Below are 26,916 nucleotides of genomic sequence, written 5' to 3' on the forward strand. Positions count from 1 at the left end.
ACTGCATTTGGCAATACTTGAAACCAATACTTAAGCCCTTGGTACGCATGCTGTATCAGTGAATTGATGAAAAATAGAAGCTAAGGTTTGACACATTACAGGTTTTGTAATATGTTCTGTTGCTCTGTTTTGTCATTTTTTTTCTCCACAGGGAACTCGCCACTTCACGGCGGTACTGCAAAATGCAGCGCTCATTTTCCCACAATATGCACTGATAGGAGGATTTGTTACCCTCGCCAAGAACCACATTCAGGCCGACATATACAGTCGCTTCGGCCAGGACACCTACGAGAACCCCTTCAGCAATGAAGTCCTCAACTACAACTTTTACGCCATGTTCTTGGTTGGCCTCGTCGCCTTCTGCATCAACCTCATCCTGGAGTGTCGCCTCAAAACACCCTCGCTTCCTAGGCAAGCACTCCCCCACTACTTATTTTTACGGTCGAAACAGCTCAGAATGAATGACACTGACCCACAGAAACAGAAGCAAGATATGCCTTCTTGAAGCTTCTCTTGTATATCAAAACTATTGAAGCAGCAGTGACTTAATAACATAATTAACAGCCAAAACTAACAGCATTCAAGTATGGCTCCTCCACACTCTTCAAGCTACAGGTATAAAAATGTTCCCGCCCACACTGGCATGTTGCAGTATCAAGCTCAGTGCTAGAATTAGATTGCAATTCACCTGTGAAGTATAAAGTTGACACTTTTCTGCTCGCATACACTCGGTGGGTAAACACATAATGGCCCGGTCACATTGACACAAATTCACTGGCTCCCTTGGTAGGAGTTAATGGCCACTACAAGCATAGCAGTCCTACGCTTCCCAACAAATGTTGCCAGAGCTTGTATGCTTTCATTCCAGAAAGCCAAAGCCAGCGAGGATGAGTGAGGACAACGACGTGATGGCAGAAAGGATTCGAGCAAATGGAGACAGTGGCAAGCAGGATGTGCTCAGAGTGCTGGACGTTGTAAAGGTATTGTTTCTATACTTGTACTGCCCATTTATATAGGATATTGACACTAGCTTTTTTTACCAAAGTCAGAAGTGAAACTTGTCAGCACTACTTTGAGGCGGTACATTTGCGCAAATTGGGGTGCATTCATGCAACATTCGCACAAACTGGGGTGCAGAAATCTCTGTAATCCTGATAACTGCGACTGACAAATTAGCATGCTTGATCTGTTAACCCTGCATTGTATAAGCCAAAAGCATACACAAGCCCAATGTAGTAACTTTAGTGGCATACAGTGAACACACTTTAGTGGCGTACAGTGAACGCCACAGCAAACGCACATGCTTTTAAGAAAATTTTGGTGCTCTTATTTGCCACTATGTTGCAAAATAAATTTTAAAAATGATAAATTTGTCCTAAATGACCATAAAAACAATGAAAACAAGAGAGTGAGTATTCATATCACTTCTGACAAAGAAATTATGGTAAATAAGAGGTTAGTGCCAGAAGCATCACATTAACCAGATACACATTAGTAACAGCGATCTCAACACTGTATAATTCAACATGGCCCAAATTGCTCAAAGGCAGATCTACGCTGCAAAAGTATATACCATAAGTAGTCGTACATTACAAAGGTGTGATAAAAATGGGCCCTTGTCATGCATTATTTTGTACCTTCATTGCACACTCTTTGCGAGCACCCGTCGCCTATTTTCTGTGCAGGTTTACCAAGGCCGGCACAGAGCAGTGGACAACGTCTCGTTTGGGATTCCAAAGGGCGAGGTATGCACCTGATATTATACGTAGCACATTAGTGAAATCCTTTGAAGTCACCCTCTAGTGAATCCATTTTAATCACTTTAAGATTGGTGAAGTCCTCTGAAGTCACCCTCCAGTTCAAAGCGACTTCCACAATTTCTACCCCACAGTGCTTTGGACTACTGGGTGTGAATGGTGCTGGGAAGACAACCCTGTTCCGCATTCTGACCGGGCAGCTTCAGCCCACTGAAGGCACCACTTTTGTTCAGGACACAAGGTAATCTCTAGCTTTCTTTGTGTCCAAGCTGAATGCCTCGCACCTTCTAGCTGCTTGTTGCCCGTGGACTGAAACGCGAGTCTCCTTGCTTGCAGGCTAGACAAGGTGTTTTCCAAGGGCACCCAGTTGGTCGGCTACTGTCCCCAGGCAGATGCGCTGGATGACCTGCTGTCTCCAACGGAGCACCTCGTCGTTTATTCCATGATGCGGGGAATTCCAAAGAGTGACATAAAGAAGGTAGCTTATTCTTTTCACACTTGCATGAAAAAATGTATCTGCGGTAGCCACTACACTGCCATATAAGTTATTGTATGTACTAGGTTAGCCAACATACGATACTGTCATGTTGCTTGGAAAAAAGCAAGCAATCGTAAATTATACGCAGCTTCTTCAGTGAAAAAATATAGCCATTCACAGTTACATCCCGCTAGGATTATGTTCAGAGCATCAGCATTATATTAAGACTAGTGTTCTAGCTTTCCTTGTCATTTTCTAATAGTTCACCCAAGCATTCAAAATATGGCGTGTATTACAGCAATATTGTTATGTGCTATTTATGTTTCCCAAAGTTACTACTACAAATTGAAAATGTCGGAAGCTATTTCGTTGTTTCAACGTAAAGTTTTTACTACAGGTGAACGTTTAACATAGCACTTGCTTTCTGCTTGCCAGGGACAATTTTAAATTATAGAGGCAACAAATGTGTTATGCTATTAGTCTTTAAAATAGTGAGATTGAGTGGCTTTAACCTTATTCAGCTCCAAGTAACATGATTCACTTATCATGCAACATGGTCTTTCTTTACCTCACAGGTGTAATCATGTTTTTTCTAAAGTGTGCTTCAGTTACTATCTTCTTTTCTAGACTCATGACTTTTTGTCCTTTGCAATTCTAATACCGCGCGAAATCTATAACTTTATCACTGCGTTTGCAGGTTGTCGACAATTCCCTGTCGAGATTTCAGCTCACCCACCACGCCAACCACAGAGTGGGAACACTCAGCCGGGGGACTCGACGAAAAGTCTGCACGGCAATCTCCATGCTTGGAAACCCACAGATTGTGCTTCTGGTCAGTTTGCCCGATCTTTTCCCCCTTTTTTTCCTCAACTCTCCCTCACGCATTTTTTACCACCCCCTACAGTTTCTTCGTTTCTTTTTTTGTGTACTCAGCCTTTTTTTTCAACTCTGTGCATGCTATGTCATAAAAACTTGGTCATGCTAAAGCATCCATACTTAAAATTACAGCTTTTTCTAGATGCTACGCCTTCTTAATTCATGCCCTGTGGAGCATATTGTGGCTTGAACAAATGCAGTTCTTGCATAACTGTGCGTGCTTTTGAAACAATGCTTACATTTTAACCTTCTTGCGATTCAACTGCATGTTTCAATTTGCACCGTAGTCATCAACGCTGTAATAAGGTTTATGGACCATTTACCTATTTTGCACGCAATTTTCTCGCTTCACAACTCACTCGTTTCGCTTATTTCACATGCAGGATGAACCAACGAGTGGAATGGACCCAGTTACTCGACGGCTGGTGTGGTCCAACGTCTCTGAAGCCATCCAGAAAAAACGCTCAGTACTGCTAACATCTCACAGGCAAGGAATTTGCGAGAAGCTGATTTGGTCTGATACTTTTCGAGGCTTAATTGAAGCATGCAGGTATAAAATAGCTACAGAGCAACAGAGCGCACTGAAATTGGCAAAATTAAACGCTGATTTAATAAGCAACCAGTTGCTTAAAATTCTAACTCAGTAACTTCTGACCCACTTCCGTGACTGGATTTTGGAGTCATAATTTTGTACTAAAGAGCTGATTATAAATAAAGTACCTGCACTTGATGATGTTGCATACAATGCTGGGATCATAGAGTTTCATACAATAATACCTAGAGAGGAATCTGGCGCTAGTATCACCGCGAACTCTGAAAACATCCCTTACACTTTGACGGGAATGATGGGTAGGAGTGGAACCGGATTGCATAGGCTCAAAATGTGCCTATGACTGTGCATATTGTGTTTTAATTACCTAATATGTAGCATTCTTTGCTGAGTACCCCCACACCCAGGACCGTGTAATGCCCTGCATTTCCACAAAAATGCAAATTTGGCAGAAGTAACACCTGTAATCATTATAATAGCGTAAATGCAGATAATTGATCGGACAGAATTTAAAAAAACCAAAAATAAGAAAAAAGCACAAAAAAACAAAATTTTCACAAAAATGGTCTGACAAAATCAAAAATATGCATCTTATACTACATCTACCCCAAAAAACCGAACTAAAGAAAAAAAGTGCACAAAGAAACACTGGAAATATGAATAAAAAATAGTGTAAACCGACCAACTCTGCAGTACGCCTTACATCTTCATAAAACATAACATAATTAGCGAAGCAAAGGCACTTCATTGCCATGGTATAAATTTACATAATTGGCAAAAAGAAACAAAAGAAGACATTAATAAATAAAATGTACCTAAGTCTTTCGCTACTTGTAGCCTTATTTGGCTGTAACGAACTCGCACTCTAAGCAAGTGAAATAAGAATGCTACGCATTAGTAAATAATTCTCTGAATTTATGAAGATTTTTTAATCAGAAAAACACTTATTGCGCAGTTCGCTGCTTACAGATTACATTGTGCACAAGAAAGTTAGTCGCTAAAAACTGGTGCTGCACAAAATAAGACAGCACGTTTAGATAAAAAGCAGACGCGGAGTCGAGGAGGTTTGCGGAGTATGTTTGCCATTCGCCGCCAAGTACAGTGGAATGCAGATTTCTTCTAAAACTACTTGTAAAAGTTTCAGTACTTGTAGATCTTATTATTAAGAAAAGGTTTTGTGTTCTTAAAGAAGAAAGGAACCATCTACCTTTGGGGAAGTTATCTTAGTTAGTGAGATTCTTCAAGCTGCGTTCCTATCGGCTGCCAGTCCGGCTGGCCCACGCCGTAAAAGTTGGCATTCCCACGAAAAATGTGGCTGTCCGAAGCAGTTCTCAAACCTTGTCATCTTTGAAAATACATTGCTCTGCCGAATAAGCGGCGCCGTAACTCCTAATTCGCAGGCGAATTCGCCACACACAGAGCCGTTATTTGTGTTTTCATGCTCGCTGTGCCAGCAATGAATTGATAACCCACCCGATTCGCAACTTTGGTTATATAGAACATTTCCACTCAGCATGACTTCAGCACACATGCGACATTCAGTTCAAGGGGAAACATATTTTTGAATGCGTTTTTCCAACGTCCTGCAGAGGCAGGCATTCATGCAAGATTATGACGAAAACAAAACTGGCTGCACGATTTACTTCATAGTACTTTCCGTGAAGCCATCGAGTGCCAGATTCCTCTCTAGTTAATGAACGTATGAAATTCTATGGCTAAGATAACTAGGGATTGTAAACTGCACATTGACTCCCTTACTGACTGACACCCACAAGAAAAATGCTATAGTAACTTACAAAGCTTTAGTTAATTGTCAAGCATGTGTTTATTAAATGGTATTTATCATTTTTACATGCTGAACTGCTTTGTCCTATAGCAGGGGTTAGCAACCAGTGGCCTGCGGGGAAATAATATGCGAACCCCAACACGGCGTCGAACCCCCCTACCCTTGTCACTTCCTATCTAGCTGAAAGCTGACATGGCAATTCTAACCTCAAATGGGGTTAGACAGGAACAAAGCAAGATCACTTCCAGATGGCATTGCCCCCCTCATTCCCCCATCGTTCACCCGTAGCCAGATAACATCTTCACTTCCTTTCTTTGCACCGCTAAAAAAAAAAAAGCACTGCCCCCCACTTGATTTGCCGTTTAAGCCTTGCCGTGTCGGCTTCATGCCACTCCGCCCTCCACCTCAAAAGGTTGCGGACCCCTGTCCTATGGCATGCGCTGAATCATGGTGCCTGTAAGCATTCCTCGAGCTCATTTCTGATCATCACTTAGTCGTAATGAATCTAGTATAATTCCACATTTAACATTTAGGTAAAACAATTAAGGAGGTTCTAATACCTTTTTCACTACACCATGTATCATTGTCTTAATTCTCGCCTGTATTGGGGATCCTGCAATGGCAACTCCCTATCACTTATTATTCCAGCATGGCTGAGTGTGACCTGCTGTGTTCAAGGCTCGCAATAATGGTGAACGGACAACTCTGCTGCATGGGGAGTCCCCAGTATCTCAAACACAAGTGAGTGATCTATTCTACAGCAGAACACCTTCACATTTTTCTTTCAGAAGTCCGCGGTTCAGTGATCATAAAAAGTGGCGTCGAACAGTCATCAGCCTTTCTGCGATAGCAGCCATGAAGCACTGTCAAAAATAAAGTGCTAAATGAGCATTCCCAGAACTATGCTAACTGACATTTCTAGGGTGCGATTGCTATGTCCACGAGATGTCGGTTATTGAAAGACCAAATAACTGTAAAGTAAAAACGGCAGCGCACAAAACTCCTTGTGCTACATGCAAAGTATTTGTCTCTTCAATCGTAGGACCCCAAACTGCGGGGAAGTGTTGGTGAGTCATAGAGAAAAGAATTCGCACACAGGGTAGAATAGTATAGGCCAACAGGACAAGTCTGCTTTCACCTTTTCCTTCAGTCTGCCAGTGCTCTCCGCCTTAAATCAAGAATTCTTTTTTTTTTTTTTGAATAAGTAAATGAAATCTTACAATAACACTATTCACCACTCCCAAGTTGACCACTTCGAATGTTAGTTAATCTTAGGTTTATTTATTTCAAAGTAAGCCACAGCAAGGAATCACACATACAAGCAATTTTTTCTTGCAGGCACTGATTCACCACTGAACAGAACTGGCACTCAACCCTAAAACTAGAGTTCGAAATAAAAGCGGTTTCTCTCTTTCCCTCCCCCTCTTTTTCGATCTCTCTCTCTCTCTCTCTCTCTCTCTCTCTCTCTCTCTCTCTCTCTCTCTCTCTCTCTCTCTCTCTCTCTCTCTCTCTCTCTCTCTCTCTCTCTCTCTCTCTCTTTCGCAAACATCATTTTACAGTAAACCCATTTTTCCCCCACAGGTTTGGAGCAGGATTTACTGTCACGATACGGATGGCAGAAGACGCTCAAGACTGGAAGAGAATGATAAAGTTTATCGCCACACATTTCCCGGCAGCGTCCCTCAAGGTACAAGTCGATGTGTGGCTTGCATTTCCAGCAACAATGCATACTCAAGGGGGGGCCCCAGGGGGTTGCTAGTTGTGCTGCAGTTGTCAAAAATAAACCATGGCTGCTAGTTGTGCACCATGGCTGCTAGTCAGAACACCATGGCTGCTAGTTGCGCTGCAGAGTTTCCACTCTGCAGCACAACTAGCAGCCATGGTGTTCTTGCACCTGGATGCATCTTAGTGCACTCATAACCAGGTATAGTTGTAGCTTGACTCTGCTATTTGCAATTGCGTCCCCTACCTGTACACCCATTGATTCTCTCCAAATTCCTCCGTATAAGGTACGACCTCTGCAGCCCATTCGCCTGCATGCTCACTGTTATTTACTCTACTAGGCTGCCTGTCCTCGCTTCCATTATTTGAAGTGGGTGCATCACACGATACAGGCGGTCAGTCAGCAGCGATGCGTATAGCAGTGTGTATTTTCTTGTAGCGCAAATTCCACAGGAAGTACACAAACCACAGCACACAACACCAGACATGGTGCCTGGCTAAGCTGCAAGTCTACTAACATGAAAAAGGTTATATATCTGGGGTCTCCAGGTGTTCACTATGCGCTGTTTTCTCTATTTTTCAGGCTCACCACTACAACATTGTAGAGTTCAGTCTGCCTTCAAAGCAGACTTCGCTCTCTTCTGTATTCAAGTTCCTTGAGACAAATGCCACCGAGTTGGGCATCCTAGACTTTTCAGTGTCCCAGACCACACTGGACCAGGTAAGGACCCTTCTGGAACTCTAGCAGACTATAACATTAGCTAATATGTTCAGTAAAAGTAGCTTCTCGCCTATATTAGGCAGGAGAGCCATTATAAGAGTGCCAAAGGATGTATGCAAGAGTACTTGTCCCTGTTCTGTGTGCATGGAATCAGCTCCTAACCTGCCCATTTTCTTCACTTGTTCTGATCATTTTCATTTAAGGTAATTAATGCCTTGCAGGGACTACATCAATATAAATGTACTAACTATACACAGCGTCTTTTTACCCGCTAAGCAGGCATTATATTTATGGTAAGAGGGGTTCCAGGAAAGAAAATGGAAAAGTATTGCTTGCGGAAAGCCTCTATGTGGTACTGCATCCAGTGAAAACAGGCAACGCCTTGCACTGCACTCACTCCATGAGAAAACATATTTTTTTAGATAGCGACTTGTGCAGTGGTCAACACAACCCATCTGCAACAGAGCATTCCACTTCAGCTAGAGTGCTGAACCAAACGTGGACTGGCGCACTCCACTTAGCCTTCAGAGTGATGCGGTAGTTTGCTCTGAATTACTTTACACCAAGGCAGCAGAATGGTAGAAGTGCAATGAGTTATAGACAAGTGTTTTGACTACTGTACAATAAATGTCTAAACCTTTTTTGCCGACAGCACTGCAATTTGGAACTTTTTGTAACTCTGCCCCATATGTTGAGTGGTAACCATGGCAAGTTCTCACAGTTACGCCAACTTCTCGCAGGTTTTCGTTAACTTCGCTCGACAGCAATCCGATGCATCAGTGCTGCAACTCGAGCAAGAAATGCCGCTGCCACTGCCCAGCACAGCGGTCGTGACCGACAAGGATGGTCTCATCTGTGACGAACTGTCTACAGTCAACGTGCACCAGCCTGATACAGTGCCCACAACCGAGCTGTGCCACTGGAATTGCGAGGCAACTAAGTTTTGAGCCAATGCAACAGCCGTGACGGCAAATTTTTTATAAATTGCCTATATGTTTGAGTACAACAACACTACACTCTGCTCGGAAAAGTGAATAGCATGTAGGGCATTTTACATCAACTTATGCAAGAATGAGAGATTTTCATCCGTTTTTTTTTTTTTACTTTCATCATGGGGCGGTGCAGCGTCTGTGAAGACGTTCCACTACCAATCCTATTTGACTCATACTTTTGACACATCGTGGGCTCAAGCGGCAGCAATGCAGTATGTTTGATGTTCAAGTGCGTTTCAGCAGCTACAACATGTGTTGTTGAAAACTGTGGTTGTAAATAAATTGTGTGCGAAAAAGAGATGCGTGCCTTTGACTCAAGGAAACACCCGTAAAAATTGAAGCTATACAGTAAGGCAGACATTTTAAAAAAAGTTATGCTGGGCCCACTCCACTGCTACGCAGTAGTAAGCAGCACTACTATGTGTACGGAAGGTTCAGGTGAGTAGTTGGGATTTTTTGCACAATTCACGTTTGGCTTTCCAGGCAAAAACACTGCACATGCGTGGCCTTGTTTTATAGACTTGTTACATGTAAATCCCATGTGCCATCCATTCAAGGCTCTTGCTGCAAAAGCTGAAAGGCATCAGAGTATCGGAATAATGAAAATTCAGCCATGTTTACAGAGAGTTTAAGCAGACCTGACCAGACCTAGGGAGAATGATTTGCTCAACTTTGGGACATGTACTGTGCATAAGACATATAGTGCCTACAATAGTCTCCTCAAGTTCCTTCCTGCTTTTAATGTTCCTTCAATATTTGTCATGGCATAGGCACAGATGCTGCTAACCCTGCTTCTGCCCATTTGATTTACTCCTTTATTCCTTACACTAACTGACAATAGCTTCCTTGATATTCTGAGATAGTTTACCATTTCTTTTTAGGTTGTTTTCCTCTTGCAGCTACAGCTGATTTAGTGATTTTTGTAGTCAGGTTGTCATTTAGTATGTCTACACCAGCTTCATCCTTTAATAAAAACGTCAATTTGTTGTGAAGCATCATTCTAGATTCCAGCACCCAATCTGTTACTGACTTTGTAATTACAATATTTGGAATATCCAAACTATGAAGGCATGCAACCAGAGCAGCACAAGGAGAAAATGAGTCTATTTGCTCAGGTGTTTCATGAGCTGTCAGTGAGCACTTTAACTGACAATGCAACCACTCTGCCATGCAACGAGCTTGAAAATGGCACATTGTTTTTAGGTGAGTGACACCGTGCAGGCATGTCAAGTCATGAAAAAGTGTGGACTCAAACTGGCATTCACGATCTGCAATAACCTCGGCTGGCACACCAAAATGGGCAATTTAAGAGGACATTAGTGAAGAAACGGTAGTCTCGGCAGTGATGTTGTTAACTGGAACAGCATCCGGCAAAAAGGGGGAATGGTCAACGATAGTTGGGATGTAGCGATAGCTCTTGGACGGCGGCAGTGGGCCAACCATGTCCAGGTAAACTGTGAAGAAGCTGGAGTCTGGCAAGGAGAAAGTGGCCAAAGGTGACGTGGTATGCCAGGAGACCTTGCATTGCTGGCACGTGGGGCAAGAGTTGGCCTGGGTGTACACATTAGTATTCATGCCTGGCCAAACACATCTCTTGGCAACTAAATGCTGAACTCACAAAATCCAAGATGAGAGAGGTGGTGCATAGTGCGAGAGGCAACAGGCCTGAGAGAAGCAGGGAGGAAAAGTTAATCTGTGGCCTGAGACTGGGTCACATCACAAACTGTGAGAGTTCCTGAGTCGGGGGAAAAAAAGACGCCCTGGGGGTGAAGAGTGAAATTCTTCGAAGAACACAGTGTGTGTAGCTCATCGTCGTCCCATTGAAATTGAGCCAGCTCATGCAGATTGAAACTGAAGTATGATGAAGGCGTCGTTCAGAATGCTGTGGGATTCCTTGATGTGCTGAATGCCGTAGGTAAGAATTGTCATGATGACAAAGGAAAAAGGAAATTTGACACACCTGCATGCTCCCGTGCCTCGCACCAAAGCTGGAGACCCCATTTACTGCCTCACTCACGGTTGGCAATGCATGGCCAGTCCTGATTGGCAGTGGCTGAGCCGATCATGTAGTGTGTCCATTTGAAGAAGATTGAAAGGTGCTGGGGCGCTGCCACATTACTATTGATATAGAAGAGTATCTACAGTATTATCAATAGTATGCTACAATAACAGTCTTCGGATACCGCTATTTCAGCTTTATCAATTATGCATGGACTCTCGAAAAACTATGACACTTAATAATTACACGTACCAAGTAAGGTCACCAATATTAATTTTGACATAGGCAGTGAGAAATGTCGAGACCACCCATGAAGGCTAAAGACATTCGCATAACTACTGAGGAATATTCCGAGAATATGAATAAAAACAGTAAACATTTTTGTTGACAGGAGATTTTGGTAGCAATACGTAATAAAAAATTTTGTCAATTTTTAGTCACTTGTCCATCAATTTCTTGATAGACCGCAAATAGTGTTCGACTGCATTCCTCAGGACAACTCACGGACATGAGCACCATGGCTGAGAATTCTTTTTTTATAATTTATAATTATCTTGAGGTACTGCATATTATCTCTCAATACTTTTACGTCCCACAATCGCTTCCAAGCGTACACATTTCAAGCTCATATATAGATGCAGGGGGGGGGAGGGGGGGAGGGTAGATGCGAGATCTAGGCCAACCCGCGCATTCATTCATGCCGGGGAAAGAAAGTCCTGGACGCGTTATTTGGCTATCTTGAAGATATTGGCGTTGCGGCACTATGGCCCCTTTATGCGGACAGTCCTCGCTACAGCTCTCCCTATCTTTTTTATCCTTTCCTCTACGACTCTTTTTACTAATCAACTATTTTTTCCCCATTCCCCTTCCTGCAGAGTAGCATGTCGACGTACGCACGTTGGCAAACCTCTCTGCATTTCCTTCTTCTCTCTCTCTCTATCCAAGTCTTATTGGTCTTATTTTGGGGTGCGCTGAGAAAGGGCTGCGGTGACGTCATGTACAGGTTATGTCTTTAACTATATGATCTTTAAGCTTGCGTTGCTGTTAGCCGCCACAGAGATAACGAATGAACAGCCATTCACCTTGCGTAATGCCTCCGCCAGCTTCGTTAGTGCGTCCTGCATTTTTTGAGCACGCCGCCAGAACAAAGACCTGCCCTTCAGGAGAGGAATTAACCAACCTCTTGGGCGGGTGAGGAGCATCGCTAGGCGGATGTGACGTCACGTTTGCTCGCAGCGTTCCCGCGCGGTATGTTTACATTTTTCCGAGTGCTGCCTACACGGCGTACGTGCCGTAGCGATTCAAAAGTAGTCGCGTTCGACTTATGCGGTCGACGCAAGAATTCATAAACTGGCGATGGTTGTCGCCCTGTCAGTCGTCGTTCAACAGCTCCAGCGTCTTCTGGCACTACAGCTTTGCAGTTATCTGTGGGCGTTCAACTGTCCACCATCGGCCGACCAGGTGAGTGTTTTTTGGCGGGTTTGCAATCAGTTCGCATATCTCCTACTGCAAAGCTTGCTTTCTGCTCGCGGCAGTTATATTAGCGACGTTTACGAAATTGTTAACGGCGCGTTCTCACCGTCTTGCATTATTGTTGCTGTTTATGCTGCTCTGTTCGCGTCTGTCGGCGATCGCAAGCTGTTGGCGGTTTGTTGCACGGCGCGGAAACCCGTCTCGCCCGTGGCGCTTCTTTGTCTCTTCTTCAATGTGGCGTCATTAGCATCGCTTGTTATCCTTGTGCTAACCTATCTTAATGTTGTAACGAAAATGAACTTGCTGTGCGATCTATACGTGAAGTTAGAGCGTGACAGAACGCTGTTGGCAAGGTTTTCGTGTGCGCGTGTGGTTCGTGAGGGCGTTGTAACACGCTGCTTTGGCCTCTTGCACCTCTTTCCTGCATCTAGTACTCTTGCTTGCCAGGAGTGCCTGCCAAGGGATGGTTACTTCGTTATGTGTTTTCATATTTAATAGTGAACCACTCAGCGTTCTATAACTGATGCAAATGCAGGCGGAACGACCCCGATAACAACGCAGGGCAGGGGCAGTGCTTGTGTGGTCTTCTCTGTCGTTTGCCCTTCTTTTCAGTCGTCGTAGATTATTTACTGTTGCGTGAACGTTGTTTGATTCTTCACGTTTCATTTTTCTCTTGCAGCATCTCCTGACTGCAGTCACGGTGCCCCTAGCCTGCGTGCAACACTCATCCTGCCATTCTAGTGGGAACTGATGTTCGCAGGCCACTTGTCACGACCTAACGGGTTCCCGCCCTTGCCTGGCTTATAATTGATGGTATACTTCAGATACACTGCTGCGTTCTCTCTCTGCATACATTTAAAGCGAGTGTTTACACTAACACAGCAGTGGATAACCATGAAGACAGCAGCGTGTGTACTGGAAATGCCAGTGAAAACAAAACCAAACGATCTACAGATCTATGCCAGCTTGACCATTACAAATCTTTCAGCGAGTGTCAAAGCAATGGACAGCTGGGGATATCTCGTGCGCTAAATTGTGTTCTTCTTTCTGTTTGTTTTCTATTTGCTGGTATAAATTTACGAATTGATAGTATGAGTAAAGTAGACAGAGAACAAAGTGATTGCGTTGCTCTTAGAAATGCCTTACACGAAATAAAACTGCTTCCTGCGAGTTCGCAGCGGGGAAAAAAGGTTCCGTATAACAAATAATTTGGTGCACCCAAACCCATCTGTGATGAACATATGTCATGCATGGATTATTTAAGGGCATGTTATTAGCTTTGGCAAAACAAGAAAGTGAGCTCTTTCTTGTGCAGAAAACTAGTTTAGTTGTAATTTTGGCTCTTATCTGTCCAGTGTCAACAGGAATAGTAGCCTTGATGTGCGACTTTGCGGACACTTTCCTGTCACCTTCCTTCAATGTCACCACAGTGGTGGTGAAGACTCTTGGGCAGTCGAAATCGCATGATGACAGGCAGTTATATTCTACCACGAGAAGCACCCTCCACAAGCCATGAGGCCTTGCTCTGTTTTCAGCTGGGGCTCCTTTCGTTGCCAAGTGCCTTGGTCTTTTGGGGTAAAGCTCCCAAAACAGGGTGGTCTTGTCCCTGTTGGAATTGTCATGTTGATCATACTTTTCACCCACAGCTTTCCAGTTCATTTCACTTTTCTAACCCAATTCTAATGTTATTAGTGTAGGGAAATCTGGTGTCCAGCAGCTTGCGTTTCAAAGGGAATAGATGTAGCAACTACATCAAGCACTAGCTGATTCTGATGCTTAGTGGACTTTGCTGTGAGCCGCCCAAAACCACGAGGGGAAGCAGTGCTGGTCTTATATAGTGTACTACTTGGGAGCTGCAAAATTACAATGCACCTTTTATGCACCTTTTTTACCTCAATTTTTTATGCTGCAGTGGAAATCATGCGAATACATGTTTGTAAATGTCCATTCCACCAACAAATTCACGGCATGCCTTGACAGTAGGCGCAGTTTTATGCATCTAGATAATCACCTGTACTCATTTATCACAGGCCTGCAATTTGCACATGGTCGGATTTAAGCACCCTAAATGTGGCAAGTGTAACCGACCGTAACACACAATCTTGAAAACTCTACCTTATCAACGCGAAAGCAATAAGTGGCCCATTGACTAAGAAGCCACTATCCGCTGTACTAGCACAACAGCTCCTAAACCGGCCGGCAGTGCAAAGAGAGCAAAGAGTGGATTGAGTTCAAACCTTTGGGGAGAGTTCAAACCACATGGGAATCAAACCCAGGACATCCCTAGTGCAAGTCCAGCACCACATCCTTGACACCACTATAGCTCAGTGGGTCTAGCTGACTAAAGGTGGACCCAGGGAGCGCATTATGACCTTAAACTGAAAAAAGTCCACAGGTACAAGCAACCCGACATACAATAAGTTTTAAATTTCTTGGCAATTCATTAGGCCAGCACATAGCCGTAACATCCCCACTCAGGTGAATTGGCCAGTCACGATGATAGCTGCTGTCAGAAGCTCATGGCTGTTTCACCAATTCCCGTTTGTCTTAAAAAAATGCTGCTTAAATTACACACTGGCCAACTGCACCTCATCGAGTATATTTTACGCTCCTAGCATTCTGCAGTAGCCTTGTTTAGTGTTAAAGAACTACGTATTTGATCACATGTGAAGACTGCGATTTCTGTTAGAGCATTTTGTGCTTTCAACCTGAATTGGTTGACGCTCGTCAATTCAACACTGGCTGCAAACTTTTATTGTGGTGTAATAAACATAAAACCTGGATAGAGTAAAAATACTGAAGAGTAAATTATGCTAGGCTTATACATTGCACAGCGTAGCTGTAAACATCAAAATTCAACTTTTTAGGTTTCACGAGGAAAAGCTCAGCATAACTTGGGCCAGCTATGAAGGGTAATTGCAGTGTAGGGCTATAGGTTAAGTCAGGCCACCTATAAATCTTTGACATGCTTCGAAATCTTGGCACACAGGCATTTTTTTGGTTCTACCTTAACCAATGCTTTGGACTTTGGCGAAATGTTTTGTACGGGTTAAACTGCACAATGCAATTGCAAATAAGAATTGAACAAACGTCTGTTGTGTCCATTCGAGAATCTAGTGCTTGCCTAATATCGAAAATTGCATCCAGCAATCGATTCAAGAAATGTACTTGTATGTCCAAGAGACAAGCTCAAATAAAAAGTTACCCTACTTCAACTGCATTCCTTGCATATTTATTTATTTGAAAATATTTAGCACGAAAACAACAGAATGGTACAAACACGCAGTGCTGTCACTTTTCGTGCTCTCTCTCTCGTGCTGTGTTGTTTTTCCACAGTTTATTAATTTTAAAAATATGCCACATTTGCCATTTTAGTTGGTTTTATTTGTTTTGATGTTATGCTGTGTTGCCAACGAAACTTTGTAAATGTCTTCCTAAGAAAAAAATAAGAATACCTAGCATTTGTAAGTGTATGCTTCTTGATGGATAGCAACTCTCACTATTAGAAAGTGAAGCCAAGAAAACACCAAAGTCATCACAAATACTGAAGAATGTTTATTGACATGGCATCACATCACTTGCTGGACAAGCAACAAGGCACCATAATGCTGCTCACACAAGAGTGCGAAGCATGCTCCATGGCTAAAACCACTTGATAAAAATACAAGCAGGCGCTTATCTGCCCCAAGGTGACCCTGAATGAAAATGTGACATGCGCAACACTGGAAATCAACAAAAGTTATTGGGTCAGGCATAAGTGAAAAGTGCGGGCAAAAGTCGAGGGCACTTTCATGTGTTGGATGACGAGACTGCTGGCACAAGACAGGAAGGATCGAAGGGTGCTAACTCAGTATTGTATGGTTACAAATACGTGCACATTGCTACTCACTGGACCAAAAGTGCTTGAAGACCCTGATTTTAAAGCAAAACTTTCTATGTCTCACCAGTGGAATATGCCATGCCAAAAAGGCATTGCAGAAAAGCCAACTTTCTCTGACAATGATAATGATCGTGGGTAAAGAAGTGCAGAAAAAAAAACGCTTCCTGCAGTCAGAAACAAATCAGGACCCTCGCGGTGTGAAACCAACATCTATTCCGTGACACCATTGCAACATGGTCGAAGTAGTTTGAATCTGGATAGCGGTGCATCGAGATGCAAAATTAGACAAAAATGGTGCACCTCACATTCTAATGACGACGACAGTTTGAACGCGAAGCTTTCGTCGAGCAAAATCAAGTGGCGAAGTTTCAAAGCCACTGCGATCAAAAGTCCAAACAGCATGCAAGTAAGTGATAGCTCAAACAGGCAACGTCCAAGCTCAGATGACAATCAAGCAAGGAATCCCTCGTGAGAAAACTGAGTTAAACTGAAAGACAATTTCTCCTAGACACCCTTCCCACTAACTTGCAACCAAATTCCTTAAATGATCTCTTGCGTCCCTCCTACCCACCTAATTTAGCGGAGGCAGTGTGGGACACACTCCTGCATTTCATATACCGACCCACTATTTTTCCCTTGCTATTTCCCACCCATACCCGTCGTGAACTTTAACTAATCGCTACTTCTAAGGGGGCCTGATGCACTAGCAAGAGGCCCCCGGGTGTTTTTTTTACATTTTAATAAACGTTAAAAAAAAAAGCCATTATTGCCGTAAGACAAAAGCGTGCACGTTTTTTTTCCTTGCAATTACAGCAACTAATGAACACATGACAGAACAAGTAACAGAGAGCAATGATGAAAGTGACAACCACAGATTTGCACATAACTGTGGAGAGGAACTCTCTGGATAGGAGACTGAGCAATAGAAGAGCACAGCAGCTGCGGCTGAACCTTCCCACGCAGCTGAACAGAGACGAAGAATACGGCAAATGGACAAAATTAAGGGTTGGGAGTCTTAGTAGCCACTGTACTTTCTTATCAACCAGGCATGTGGCTGGATGGTATAGATGAACAGCAACGTGGGAGCTAGAGGACTGCTTGCTGGCGACACTACTACCACCCAGTAGCCTGTACTCCACAGTACACAGTAGGAGGAAACAAACTGGAAGTGGGACTGCGAATTGCCATGATGTTACAAATGAAAAAAGTGCTGCGTGGCTGTCACAAGTCAAGGTCAATCACCCTTAAGGGGAAGTGCCAAAACCCCTTAGAGAGAGGATGAAGACATGACATTTGAATCTAGTGGCTAAAAATGAACCATTCATGTAGCACCCCACCGTAAAAGGGGATTGATCTTCACTCATTTCCTGAAATAAAGTTTAAAAGCAGTTCATCCAGGGCAGTTGCCACCAGCACCCTAGAGTAGTATGGTGGAAACACACCACAATCTTTGCTTTTGGGAGGTCTTTTACCGGGCTGTCTACCAAAAAACTCAAATTCTTTTTTTCTAAGTGGGCACCCTTAAACAAAAAAAACATGGTTTTTACAGTTAGGACGATAAAAATTGGGTGATGCATGTGGTTTTTCATTGAAATTGTAGATATGAAGTTTGTTTCTGTGTAAAACAACTACATTCAACTTTATTTGGCTTTTATGTTTGATTTTTTGACAGCCTTTATAAAAAAACTGCTGGAGGGGCGCAGCTGAACAAGGTACCGGTGAACTGTGCACAAATCAAGGACTGACTGCCATAAGACTAACATTATCATTATATATGGTCTGTAGCAGAAGTGACAGCTGTTTGAAGTTTGGGCCTGGACGGCACCACCAGTTTTCCTGGTTCCCATTTTCTAGGCCCAAACTTCACATGGCTGTAACTTCTGCTACAGACCATATATAATGATAATGTTAGTCTTATGGCAGTCAGTCCTTGATTTGTGCACAGTTCTGGCTTTCTGGCCAGCTCCAGCCTCGAAGGTCAGCTGTGCCTGATCAAAAGGACTGTCAACGCGGCTTGAGCTCAAGGCATCCTGGAATGAGGACACCTCTCTGAAGCATTTTGCGCATTTAATTAAAGTTTATTCTCACTCTCTCTCTTGCGACTTGAGTCAAAGTCCAAAATCTAAACTGCTTCGACCGTATCAGAAGGGCGCAGTCTGACAGACAATGGTTTCATAATGCAAGGGACACTGGTTCCATTATGACCATGGAAAGCGTTTTTTCTTGAGGTGCATGTGCTTTCGCTTATCATCCTCATCGCTTTGTGAAACTCACTGTGTAAAGTTAGCTTTCCTGCAGTGCATTATGTAGCCACATTGAATGCAATCAGTGAGGCCCTGAAAGCTTCACTTTAACAACAGGAGTTACGTGCTCGTCAAGACGTTACGTGCTCGTCAAGACGTTACGTGCTCGTCAAGACCCTCGTCTCACAGCAAACTTCTCTTCACCAGCAGGCACAGGCTAGAGCCCAGTCAGCAGGTGCTGCAAAGACATGATGAGAGTATTTAAGCACGAACCTCAAGATGGAAAGGAGGCGGAGCAAAGAGCAAGAAAAATGCATCAGGAGGAGACTGCAAGCTCTGGGATGAGCAAGCTAGGTGTGGTGCTGTCAGGACACTGATGTCGCAACCCAAGCCTGGGAACAAGCGGAGCAATAGCGCGGTTGTTCCAGCCTCCTCTGGAACAGTGATTCAGCTTCTCATGACTACCATCTTAGCGACCATGACTGCTCTAAAAAATTTGTCACAATAGCAGTGAACCTTTCAGAAATACTGGACTGCAACCCAATAGATGGTATTCACTGAAAATTTCAGAGGGAGATTTCTTCACCCGACAACACTGGAAACCACCACGTCTGTGCCTGCGCATTGTGCCCACACCTCGCAGAAAAAAAGAAAACCTCGGTGCATATCGTCTGCACCACTTCAGCCTGATTGTTGGCCTCAGTATTAAGAGAAGACCTATTAATTGCACTCAAATTACGTGGTGGTGCTCTCCTTGCCCTCAAGAACTTTGCATCACTGTAGAATGAAACTGCGGCTATGAACGAAAGTGACACGGCATGCCAGAGGCAACGCTGCAGTCGCCTGCGACTACCGATGTTGACACAAGTGTCGTTTAATGCACAGTTGAAAACCAAAACCAAATATTGCCTTCGAAGAAATGCTTTATGCACACGCCAATTTATAGTTATATTCTATATTTATATTAAATGAAGCCAGTGCACGTGATGCCATTTCCCGAGTTGTGCCATGCTTGCACCGCTCACCCCCTTGCTGGTAGCCATGTGCTCGTACCGTGGTCAACCTCAAGTCTTCACCCCTTTCCTTTGAAATCCTTTGTGTGCACGCACAGCTCACCACATGCTGTCGAAAAAGAAGAAATAAAAACGTGCATCACTAGAAAGCATAGCTGCTACCCCAGCAACAAGTGGAGGGGGCACCCTTTTGTTTGTTTTGCCCGAGACGACTGTCCAGAATGGCGGATTACCAGCCCGCGCATGTGCAGATTGCTAATAGAAAAAGGTCCATTACCGCAATCTCATGGAGTCCGACGTATCACAGACGCTGCGGCACATACATGGCGGCGCACACACAGGGTCGCCCACTTGTGGGCCACACCAGTGAATACAACCTATGAAGTGCTATACCCACCACCGATATAGCATTATCTAGCTGCAGTCAGAAACACTTTTTTATATGTTTACACGTACTTTCAAGCGTTCGGAGGGTCAAAATGGCTGCTTGTCACTGCTTCTGACCGATCATCCATGGGTCGATCCCACCAATCTGGCTGCCACAAATCACAGTAATAACGCGGAAGTCTTCAATTGTGGGCCGCACTGACACACACGATTCGCGCCAGGGCTGTCAAACTGGCGTGGCAACTTTCTGATCGCGGCGTTAACACGCCACAGTGGTTCGAACACTTGCCCAGTATGAAGGTAGCTATTTCTGTCGTCGTTGGTTTGTCGCATAATGCATGCTTTACTGATGTTTAAGTGCAAGACCTGGCAAGCTTCTCTAGCTCGCCCAGAATTTCTCGATACGCAACTCTGAGCTGACGTGTGAGCACGTCTGTTTGTCGTGTGGTTCCTTGTTAATGAGCCAGACCATGCAACTGAACGGTGCGAATGCAGATTTGATGCTTTCAGCGCATTTCACTCCTTTCTTCGATCAACAAGAGAGAAACTGTCAGTAATGCTCGTAGAAAGACGGGGCGAGTCAGAAATGCTGCTTGGACACTTCCTAGTACCATATAAATAGTGTACTTAATCTTACCGAGAGCCAAAGCATCATTTTAGGTTGTAGTGAAACAGACCAGAAAACACCCCTGCCCTTTTTCTTGACCTTTCTCTTTGAAGCACTCCTTTGTTTATGTATTGAAAACCAATTTGTGCAGTGGCACACTTCATTAGTTATTTGTGTATATGGCTAATTTTTTACATTTTAACATTTATATGTTCTCATTGTAGTATGATACTAATCTTGATCAGTGCATTTTTGAAGCAGAGGTGGTTTTCTTCAGGTGGCAGTTCCTTTTCTCTACAAAAAAGGGCTTGCTGTAAACAGGATCAAACAACAAAAAAGGAAATCTGTTTTAAGTAAGGAGGAAAAAGGTTCACGTCAATTTATAGGGCTGAGACAAAGATTATGGCAGTCACTACACGTGCTGCGGTTCCCGTAGGGCTAACAAGCGATTTGCAAAAAACTGGACAACACTTCCCATGGTGCGGAAACCGAAGATGTACTCCTGCAATTAAAACACGGAATTATCGCTGCCCCTTCAAAGGTAGATAATTGAGCCATTTTGGCACTTGATCTTTAGAAAGCTTTGATCGCGTATCACACCAGGCTATTTTGTGTAACGTTGCCACTTTCACTCCGGGTCGCCGCACATACAACTATATCCGTAACTTCCTTTCGAACCGCACGGCTGTTATTCAGCTCGGTGACCTACAATCCGACACTATCCATTTCCCAACCATTGGCACGCCTCAAGGTGCAGTATTATCCCCACTCCTATTTAACATTGCCCTAATCCACCTTCCCAGTAAGCTCGCCGCGATCCCTCGCTTACTCCACAGCATATACGCCGATAATATTACGCTGTGGACCACCAGAGGCAGCCACTTTCAAATCGAGGAGGTTCTCTAACAGGGAGCTGACTTAGTTACCGCCGCCGCGCAAGTTGGGCTTGGATGCTCACCTGAAAAATCTGAGCTTTTAATCCTCCCCGCCAAATCAACCGGCAACCCAGCCCAGACACCCACCATTATGGTCCGCATTGATGGTAGGGATGTTCGCCAAGTGGAAGTCCTGAAAATACTTGGGCTCTGCATACAGCGCAATTTCGCAAACATTAAGTACCTAGCACAGCTGAATTCTCAGGTGAATCAGACGATCGCCCTCATCCGCAGGATTGCTGCCCGCAACAAGGGGCTCAAAGAAACGGAGCGTATCCGGCTGATACAGGCATTTGGGCTCAGCCTTCTCACTTACTCCCTCCCGTATCTCTTGCCCTCGCGTACCGAACTCCCTAAAGTCAACTGCCTCATTCGAAAGACCTAAAAAACGGCGCTACAAATCCCTCAGAGCACTACCACTGCCAGACTCGAGAAACTCGGCATTTACAATACTGCGGAGGAACTCATTGAAGCCCACCTTATCGGTCAGCTAAATAGGCTCTCATCCACCCCCACCGGTCACACTCTCCTTGTTACTCTTAACCTTAAAGCCCCTATCCTCTGTGATGACAGGCTCCCGGTACCAGCCGACATTCATGGCTCCCTCACTATCCACCCTTTACCGCGCAATATCACCCTGTTTTCAACAAGCAGCGTAGGGAACTACGAGCACAAGCACTTACAGAGAAATACCCCGTCCACCCCACTACGGTTTATGTGGACGCAGCTTGCTATCGATGGCAGGATGCATACGCTGTCGCAGTAGTAATCAACCATCCCAACACTCCTCCTCTTAAATCCCTAACAGACCGCACCAACTGACCCGCTGAGGCGGAAGAGGCGGCAATAAGTGACCGGTAAAAAGCGCAAATGCTCATGGGTGCATTGTCTGCTCCCGCGGAGTTCTGTTACTTCCGGTTCGAGAGCTCTCCTGGCCTCCCATATGCCGACGGCTTTCACGTGCGCTTGTGCTTGTTGTTTATCTGTTTCCACTGAAAAAAAAAAAACCGCTCATGCATCGCACATTCAATGTGTAACAACAATGAATTCTACTAGGGGCTTCTCTGAAAGGTTAGCACTCTGTGACAAATAAACAACACGCACACACGCGCGTGAAAGCCGCCGGCGTACGGGAGGCCAGGCGAGATCTCGAACCGGAAGTGGCTGGAGCAGACAACGTACCCATGAGCCTTTGCACCTTTTACCGGTCACCTATCGCGCTAGCCCTTACACATAGGCCGCCCCCTATCACTATCATCTCGGATTCGAAAACGGCCATTCGAAATTACGCCAGAGGCATGATCTCGCCCCTGGTGCTCAAAATTCTCCTCAAAAATCCTCCTACCATACAAATAAAGCTGATCTGGACTCCGGCCCACATGGGCGTGGGGGGAAACGAGGCAGCACATAGGGCCGCTCGAGAGCTCACCGTCCAAGCAGGCCCTAGCCTCGAACCCTTTTACGGAGCCCTATCAGCTTGGGACAGTCTCTTGACCTTCCAAGACATTACGGCACATTACCGCCTCTCACGCCGCCAGCTCCCCCCCGCACACCCAAATTTATCCAACAGGGAAGAACGGCTATGGCGACTGGTGCAAACCCATACCCTCCCATGTAGCTACCACCTGCACCGTATTTATCCTTCCGTCTACCCCTCCACCAACTGCACGGCCTGTGGAGCAGTGGAAACACTGGACCATCTTCTTTGGAACTGTCCCCACAACCCCTATCCTCTCTTAGCAGACGGTGGGCACTGGGCTGAGGCACTGGGCAGGTCCGACCTGTCTACCCAGCGGGTGGTCACGGCGAGGGCTGCTGCGGACACCGGTACGCCGGTCACCACGTCCCCTAAGGGGCCTTTAAAGGCTCAATAAAATGTTTGTCCTCCTCCTCCCATGGTGCGGTCACATGCGGTTTTGCACAGATGGCATCTGGCCCCATTTTGTCTGACTGGCAATGAAAACTGCCTGCTTCAAAATAACTAAGACATTTTTTAGCCACATTTATATTCAGGCAGAAAGTGTTGTGCAGCCATTGCATGTAATGTTGCCTAGTATGAAAAATTGTGCTCAATAGGTTTCTGAGGAAAGCTGGTTTCGAGAATTGCATTGTGCCATAGGACAAAACAAAATTAACTATAAATGAAAAACAACACAACAAAAGTCCTGAGTTTTGCCATGCATATTTTTGTGCTCCTTTTCTATCATGTTTACAACCAACATGACCATACTGTTAATTACATTGCACCTTTGGTCTCATAGGTCACCCAGAAAGGAAAACAACTGAAGTCGAGGAAGTAGTGTAAGGAAAATTCACTTTATATTGTAAAACAACAACAGTATTAATGTATTCTTGAAAGCGTAAGAAACAACAGCCTCGCCTGGACCTTTTGCAAATGTAAAATAGTTTCTTCTTGTCTTCTTTTTATTTTATGGTGAAGGAATGGGGCTGCTTCTTTTCCTGCAGCTTGTTAAGTTGGCCAATTTTTATGTGATCAGGTATCTAAGCATTCAGGAGTAGACGTGTCCTGATCAGGTATATCTTGAGTCCAACTGAGTAAAGCGTATTCTGATTTTTATCATGCTAAGGGTCATATTCCGAATGCTCCCCATGAGCACAAACGAGTTGCAGTGAATGAATGAAGATAGCACGGAATTCTTTTATCAACACGTAAATGCCTAAGACTAGTTCACATACTTGAGCAAATCACAAGCACGGCATAAACTTAATGCGGTTGCCCAGCAGTTGGGCAACACGCCACTATTTAAACTAAATGCATATGCTACTCAATAGTTTCCCTCCAGCTTAGAGACTGCCTTTTCCATGTATTTTCTAGTTCATAAATATACCATAGAATGCTTGGCTGCAGCAGCTCTCATAAATTACAAAAGGACAAGAATAAGATGGGCATTGCTTCCACAGATGATCCCTTTGTATCATTCCTGACATGAAATAGCCAAGTGAATCTTTAGACCTTAGTAACAAACTGTTTCAAAGCACAGTGCAAACCGTGATGAACAAGCAGCATTGCGTCAGGTGCATAGCCTGCGACACTGTGCAGCTGAAAAAAATATCTTTGTCTTTCTGCTTCATTTTCCTGTGTCTACATATGCAAAGTGCCTTTATTAACAATAAAAGCAGGGCGGTAGGAGGGGTGTAAAACGTTTAAAGAGCTTACGGCAAAATAATGTGACACGCTTTTTTTAAACATTATGTATGAGCTGCCTCACGTAAGAGGCATTTCTTACAACATTCTTAGCCCTGTATGGCTTTCTCACACAGCTTAGATGTCGTGCGAAAAAGGCAACTTAGTCTAACAGCTCAAGGCGAGGTAGGTGCATCTTCTCCCGTTTGCACTCAAGAGTTTACATGAGAAGGCATTAAGTAATTGCATCATAATCGAGTAAATTGAGGTCACTTCGCACTATGAGGCACAGGGCAGTGTGGTAGACCTCTCACTCAAGGATCTTTAGCGTAAACCAAGACATTGTGTACAGAAGGTTATTTTTTTTGGCTTTATAAATTCAATGCAGCCCCGGCAGCCAAGAATCGAACCCAAGACATTGTACATCCCTGCAGCCATAGGAAACCATGTGAGATCTGAGCAATCTGGCACCTGAGAAATCTCATTACTATGAATAAAGCTACCGTGCGATATTACTTAGTGTTTACAAAAACCAAGGATAGACAGCATAGGGGCACTAGATACATCCTTGCTTACACAAAACTCAAAAGTAAAATTTAAATATATATATATATATATGACGCGGCCATCCGAGGCACGGTATATCTATGATGTTGACTACCACCATGTACTGTGCCCTGGCTGACGACGTAATTTATGTTCCTGCCTCCACTGGAAGCTGGAAAGCACTGTAAGCGGCCCTGCGGTCAGCCATAACCCATTACATGCCCAAGACTACAGTGCAAACTTTGTCGTGACGGAAACCACGTACAGTGCTGTTTGCACGAAGGTCACGCCAGCCCACCTCATAGATTGTGCTATATCGGTAGTGCATATAACAATTTCTGGTGGGACTTCACTAGGTGGTGCATATAGCATCATCCATAAATTTTCAACAGTAAAAAAATGAAGGTAGTAATTAAGCAGTGCATGAGCTATCCCTACCTCTTCATTGTTTCACTAGCTACTGAAAGACTTGTATTTGAAAATTTCAGGCTGGAATGGATGCATAGACCAGGTTGGTTTTTTGACATCGGCATAAATAACTAAACTTGATTTTTAGTACACACGCTGCTGTCTTCAAGGCTATCAACTACCGTGTTACTGTAAACCCTCGCTTGAAATGTACACGGAGTGAGAACGCACTGGTGGATCTAAAGTATACCATCAAATAGAAGCCAGGAAAAGTCGGGAACCCGTTTGGTTGTGACAAGTGGCCTGCACTAGAATGGCAGTTCCCACTAGAATGGCAGGATGAGTGCTGCAGGCAGGGTAGAGGCACCGTGACTGCAGTCAGGAGATGCTGCAAGAGAAATAAATGGAACATGAGGAATGAAGCACCGTGAGGCAGCAGTAAATAAACAATCTAGGATGACTAAAAAAATGGCAAACGAAAGCGAAGACCACACAAGCAGTGCTCTTGCCCGCCCTGCGTTATCCGGGTCGTTCCCGCTGAATTTCCATCGGTTATTGAACGCCGATTGATGAGATGAAAACACATACCGACGTAAGCATTCCTTGGCAGGCACTCCTGGCAGCAAAAGTGCTGGATGCAGCAACGAGCGCAACAGGCTAAAGTAGCGTGTTACAACGCCCTCACGAACCACACGCACACACGAAAACCTTGCCAACAGGGACCTGTCACGCTCCTAACTTCACCAACAGATCGTACTGCAAGTTCATTTTCGTTACAATATTAAGATCGGTTAGCACAAGGCACGTTGTCTAGAAAAAGCGTTGAGGAAAACAAGTGATGTTAATGACGCCACATTAAAGAGACAAGGAAACGTCATGGGCGAGACGGGTTTGCAATGCGAGCGAGTTTCCGCGCCGTGCAACAAACCGTCAACAGCTCGCGATCGCCGACAGACGCGAACGAGCAGCATAAACAGCGACAATAATGCAAGACGGGGAGAACGCGCCGTCAAGAATTTCGTAAACGTCGCTAATATAACGGCCGCGAGCAGAAAGCAAGCTTTGCAGTAGGAGATATGCGAACTGATTGCAAACCCGCCAAAAAACACTCACCTGGTCGGCCGATGGTGGACAGTTGAACGCCCACAGATAACTGCAAAGCTGTAGTGCCAGAAGACGCTGGAGCTGTTGAACGACGACTGACAGGGCGACAACCATCGCCAGTTTATGAATTCTTGCGTCGACCGCATAAGTCGAACGCGACTACTTGAATCGCTACGGCACGTACGCCGTGTAGGCAGCACTCGGAAAAATGTAAACATACCGCGCGGGAACGCTGCGAGCAAACGTGACGTCACATCCGCCTAGCGATGCTCCTCACCCGCCCAAAAGGCTCCT

General features: G+C 44.5%; 2 protein-coding genes and 1 long non-coding RNA gene across 5 annotated transcripts in view; 1 reads left to right on the top strand and 2 right to left on the bottom strand.

Moving 5' to 3' along the window:
- Positions 1-9,180, top strand: part of LOC144169991 (uncharacterized) — a 190,762-nt gene extending 181,582 nt beyond the window's left edge. For both annotated transcript variants that reach the window (XM_077699479.1, XM_077699478.1), the window contains exons 74-84: positions 152-411; positions 869-980; positions 1,686-1,745; positions 1,892-1,998; positions 2,094-2,235; positions 2,933-3,067; positions 3,495-3,598; positions 6,096-6,188; positions 7,029-7,134; positions 7,753-7,890; positions 8,631-9,180. In XM_077699479.1, the coding sequence (XP_077555605.1) occupies positions 152-411; positions 869-980; positions 1,686-1,745; positions 1,892-1,998; positions 2,094-2,235; positions 2,933-3,067; positions 3,495-3,598; positions 6,096-6,188; positions 7,029-7,134; positions 7,753-7,890; positions 8,631-8,837 (1,464 nt within the window). In that variant the 3' untranslated portion in view covers positions 8,838-9,180. The remainder of the gene's footprint in view (positions 1-151; positions 412-868; positions 981-1,685; positions 1,746-1,891; positions 1,999-2,093; positions 2,236-2,932; positions 3,068-3,494; positions 3,599-6,095; positions 6,189-7,028; positions 7,135-7,752; positions 7,891-8,630) is intronic.
- The window catches only part of LOC144169992 (uncharacterized), a 54,392-nt gene extending 42,320 nt beyond the window's left edge, over positions 1-12,072 (bottom strand). The window contains exon 1 of the long non-coding RNA XR_013322550.1: positions 11,964-12,072. This is a non-coding gene — a long non-coding RNA (uncharacterized LOC144169992). The remainder of the gene's footprint in view (positions 1-11,963) is intronic.
- A 3,849-nt stretch (positions 12,073-15,921) lies between these two features.
- LOC144169993 (uncharacterized) lies at positions 15,922-26,899 on the bottom strand. 2 transcript variants are annotated; one of them, XM_077699481.1, is made up of 4 exons: positions 26,632-26,899; positions 25,769-25,906; positions 19,503-19,599; positions 15,922-18,715 (listed from the first exon to the last, which is right to left on the bottom strand). In XM_077699481.1, exons 1-4 carry the CDS (start codon positions 26,734-26,736, stop codon positions 18,678-18,680), a joined length of 378 nt encoding a protein of 125 aa, XP_077555607.1. In that variant the 5' UTR covers positions 26,737-26,899; the 3' UTR covers positions 15,922-18,677. The 2 variants fall into 2 exon arrangements, with proteins under 2 accessions (XP_077555607.1, XP_077555608.1); XM_077699482.1 differs by lacking the exon at positions 19,503-19,599 and having other exon boundaries at positions 18,635-18,715.
- Positions 26,900-26,916: the final 17 nt, after the last annotated feature.

Source organism: Haemaphysalis longicornis, unplaced genomic scaffold (assembly GCF_048455015.1).
Source record: "Haemaphysalis longicornis isolate Haplotype H1 unplaced genomic scaffold, Haemaphysalis longicornis Haplotype H1 scaffold_2, whole genome shotgun sequence".
In the NCBI taxonomy this organism is placed as follows: Eukaryota; Metazoa; Arthropoda; class Arachnida; order Ixodida; family Ixodidae; genus Haemaphysalis; species Haemaphysalis longicornis.

Excerpts from the sequence above, each read along its gene's own strand:
- LOC144169993 (XM_077699481.1), bottom strand. The coding sequence starts at position 26,736 with ATGGTTGTCGCCCTGTCAGTCGTCGTTCAACAGCTCCAGCGTCTTCTG. Across the intron at positions 19,600-25,768 it reads TTCCTGGCTTCTATTTGATG|CATGTGGTGAGCTGTGCGTG; the intron begins GTATACTTTAGA and ends CTTTTTCGACAG. Across the intron at positions 18,716-19,502 it reads ACATGGCTACCAGCAAGGGG|CACCTGCTGACTGGGCTCTA; the intron begins GTGAGCGGTGCA and ends ATGTCTTTGCAG.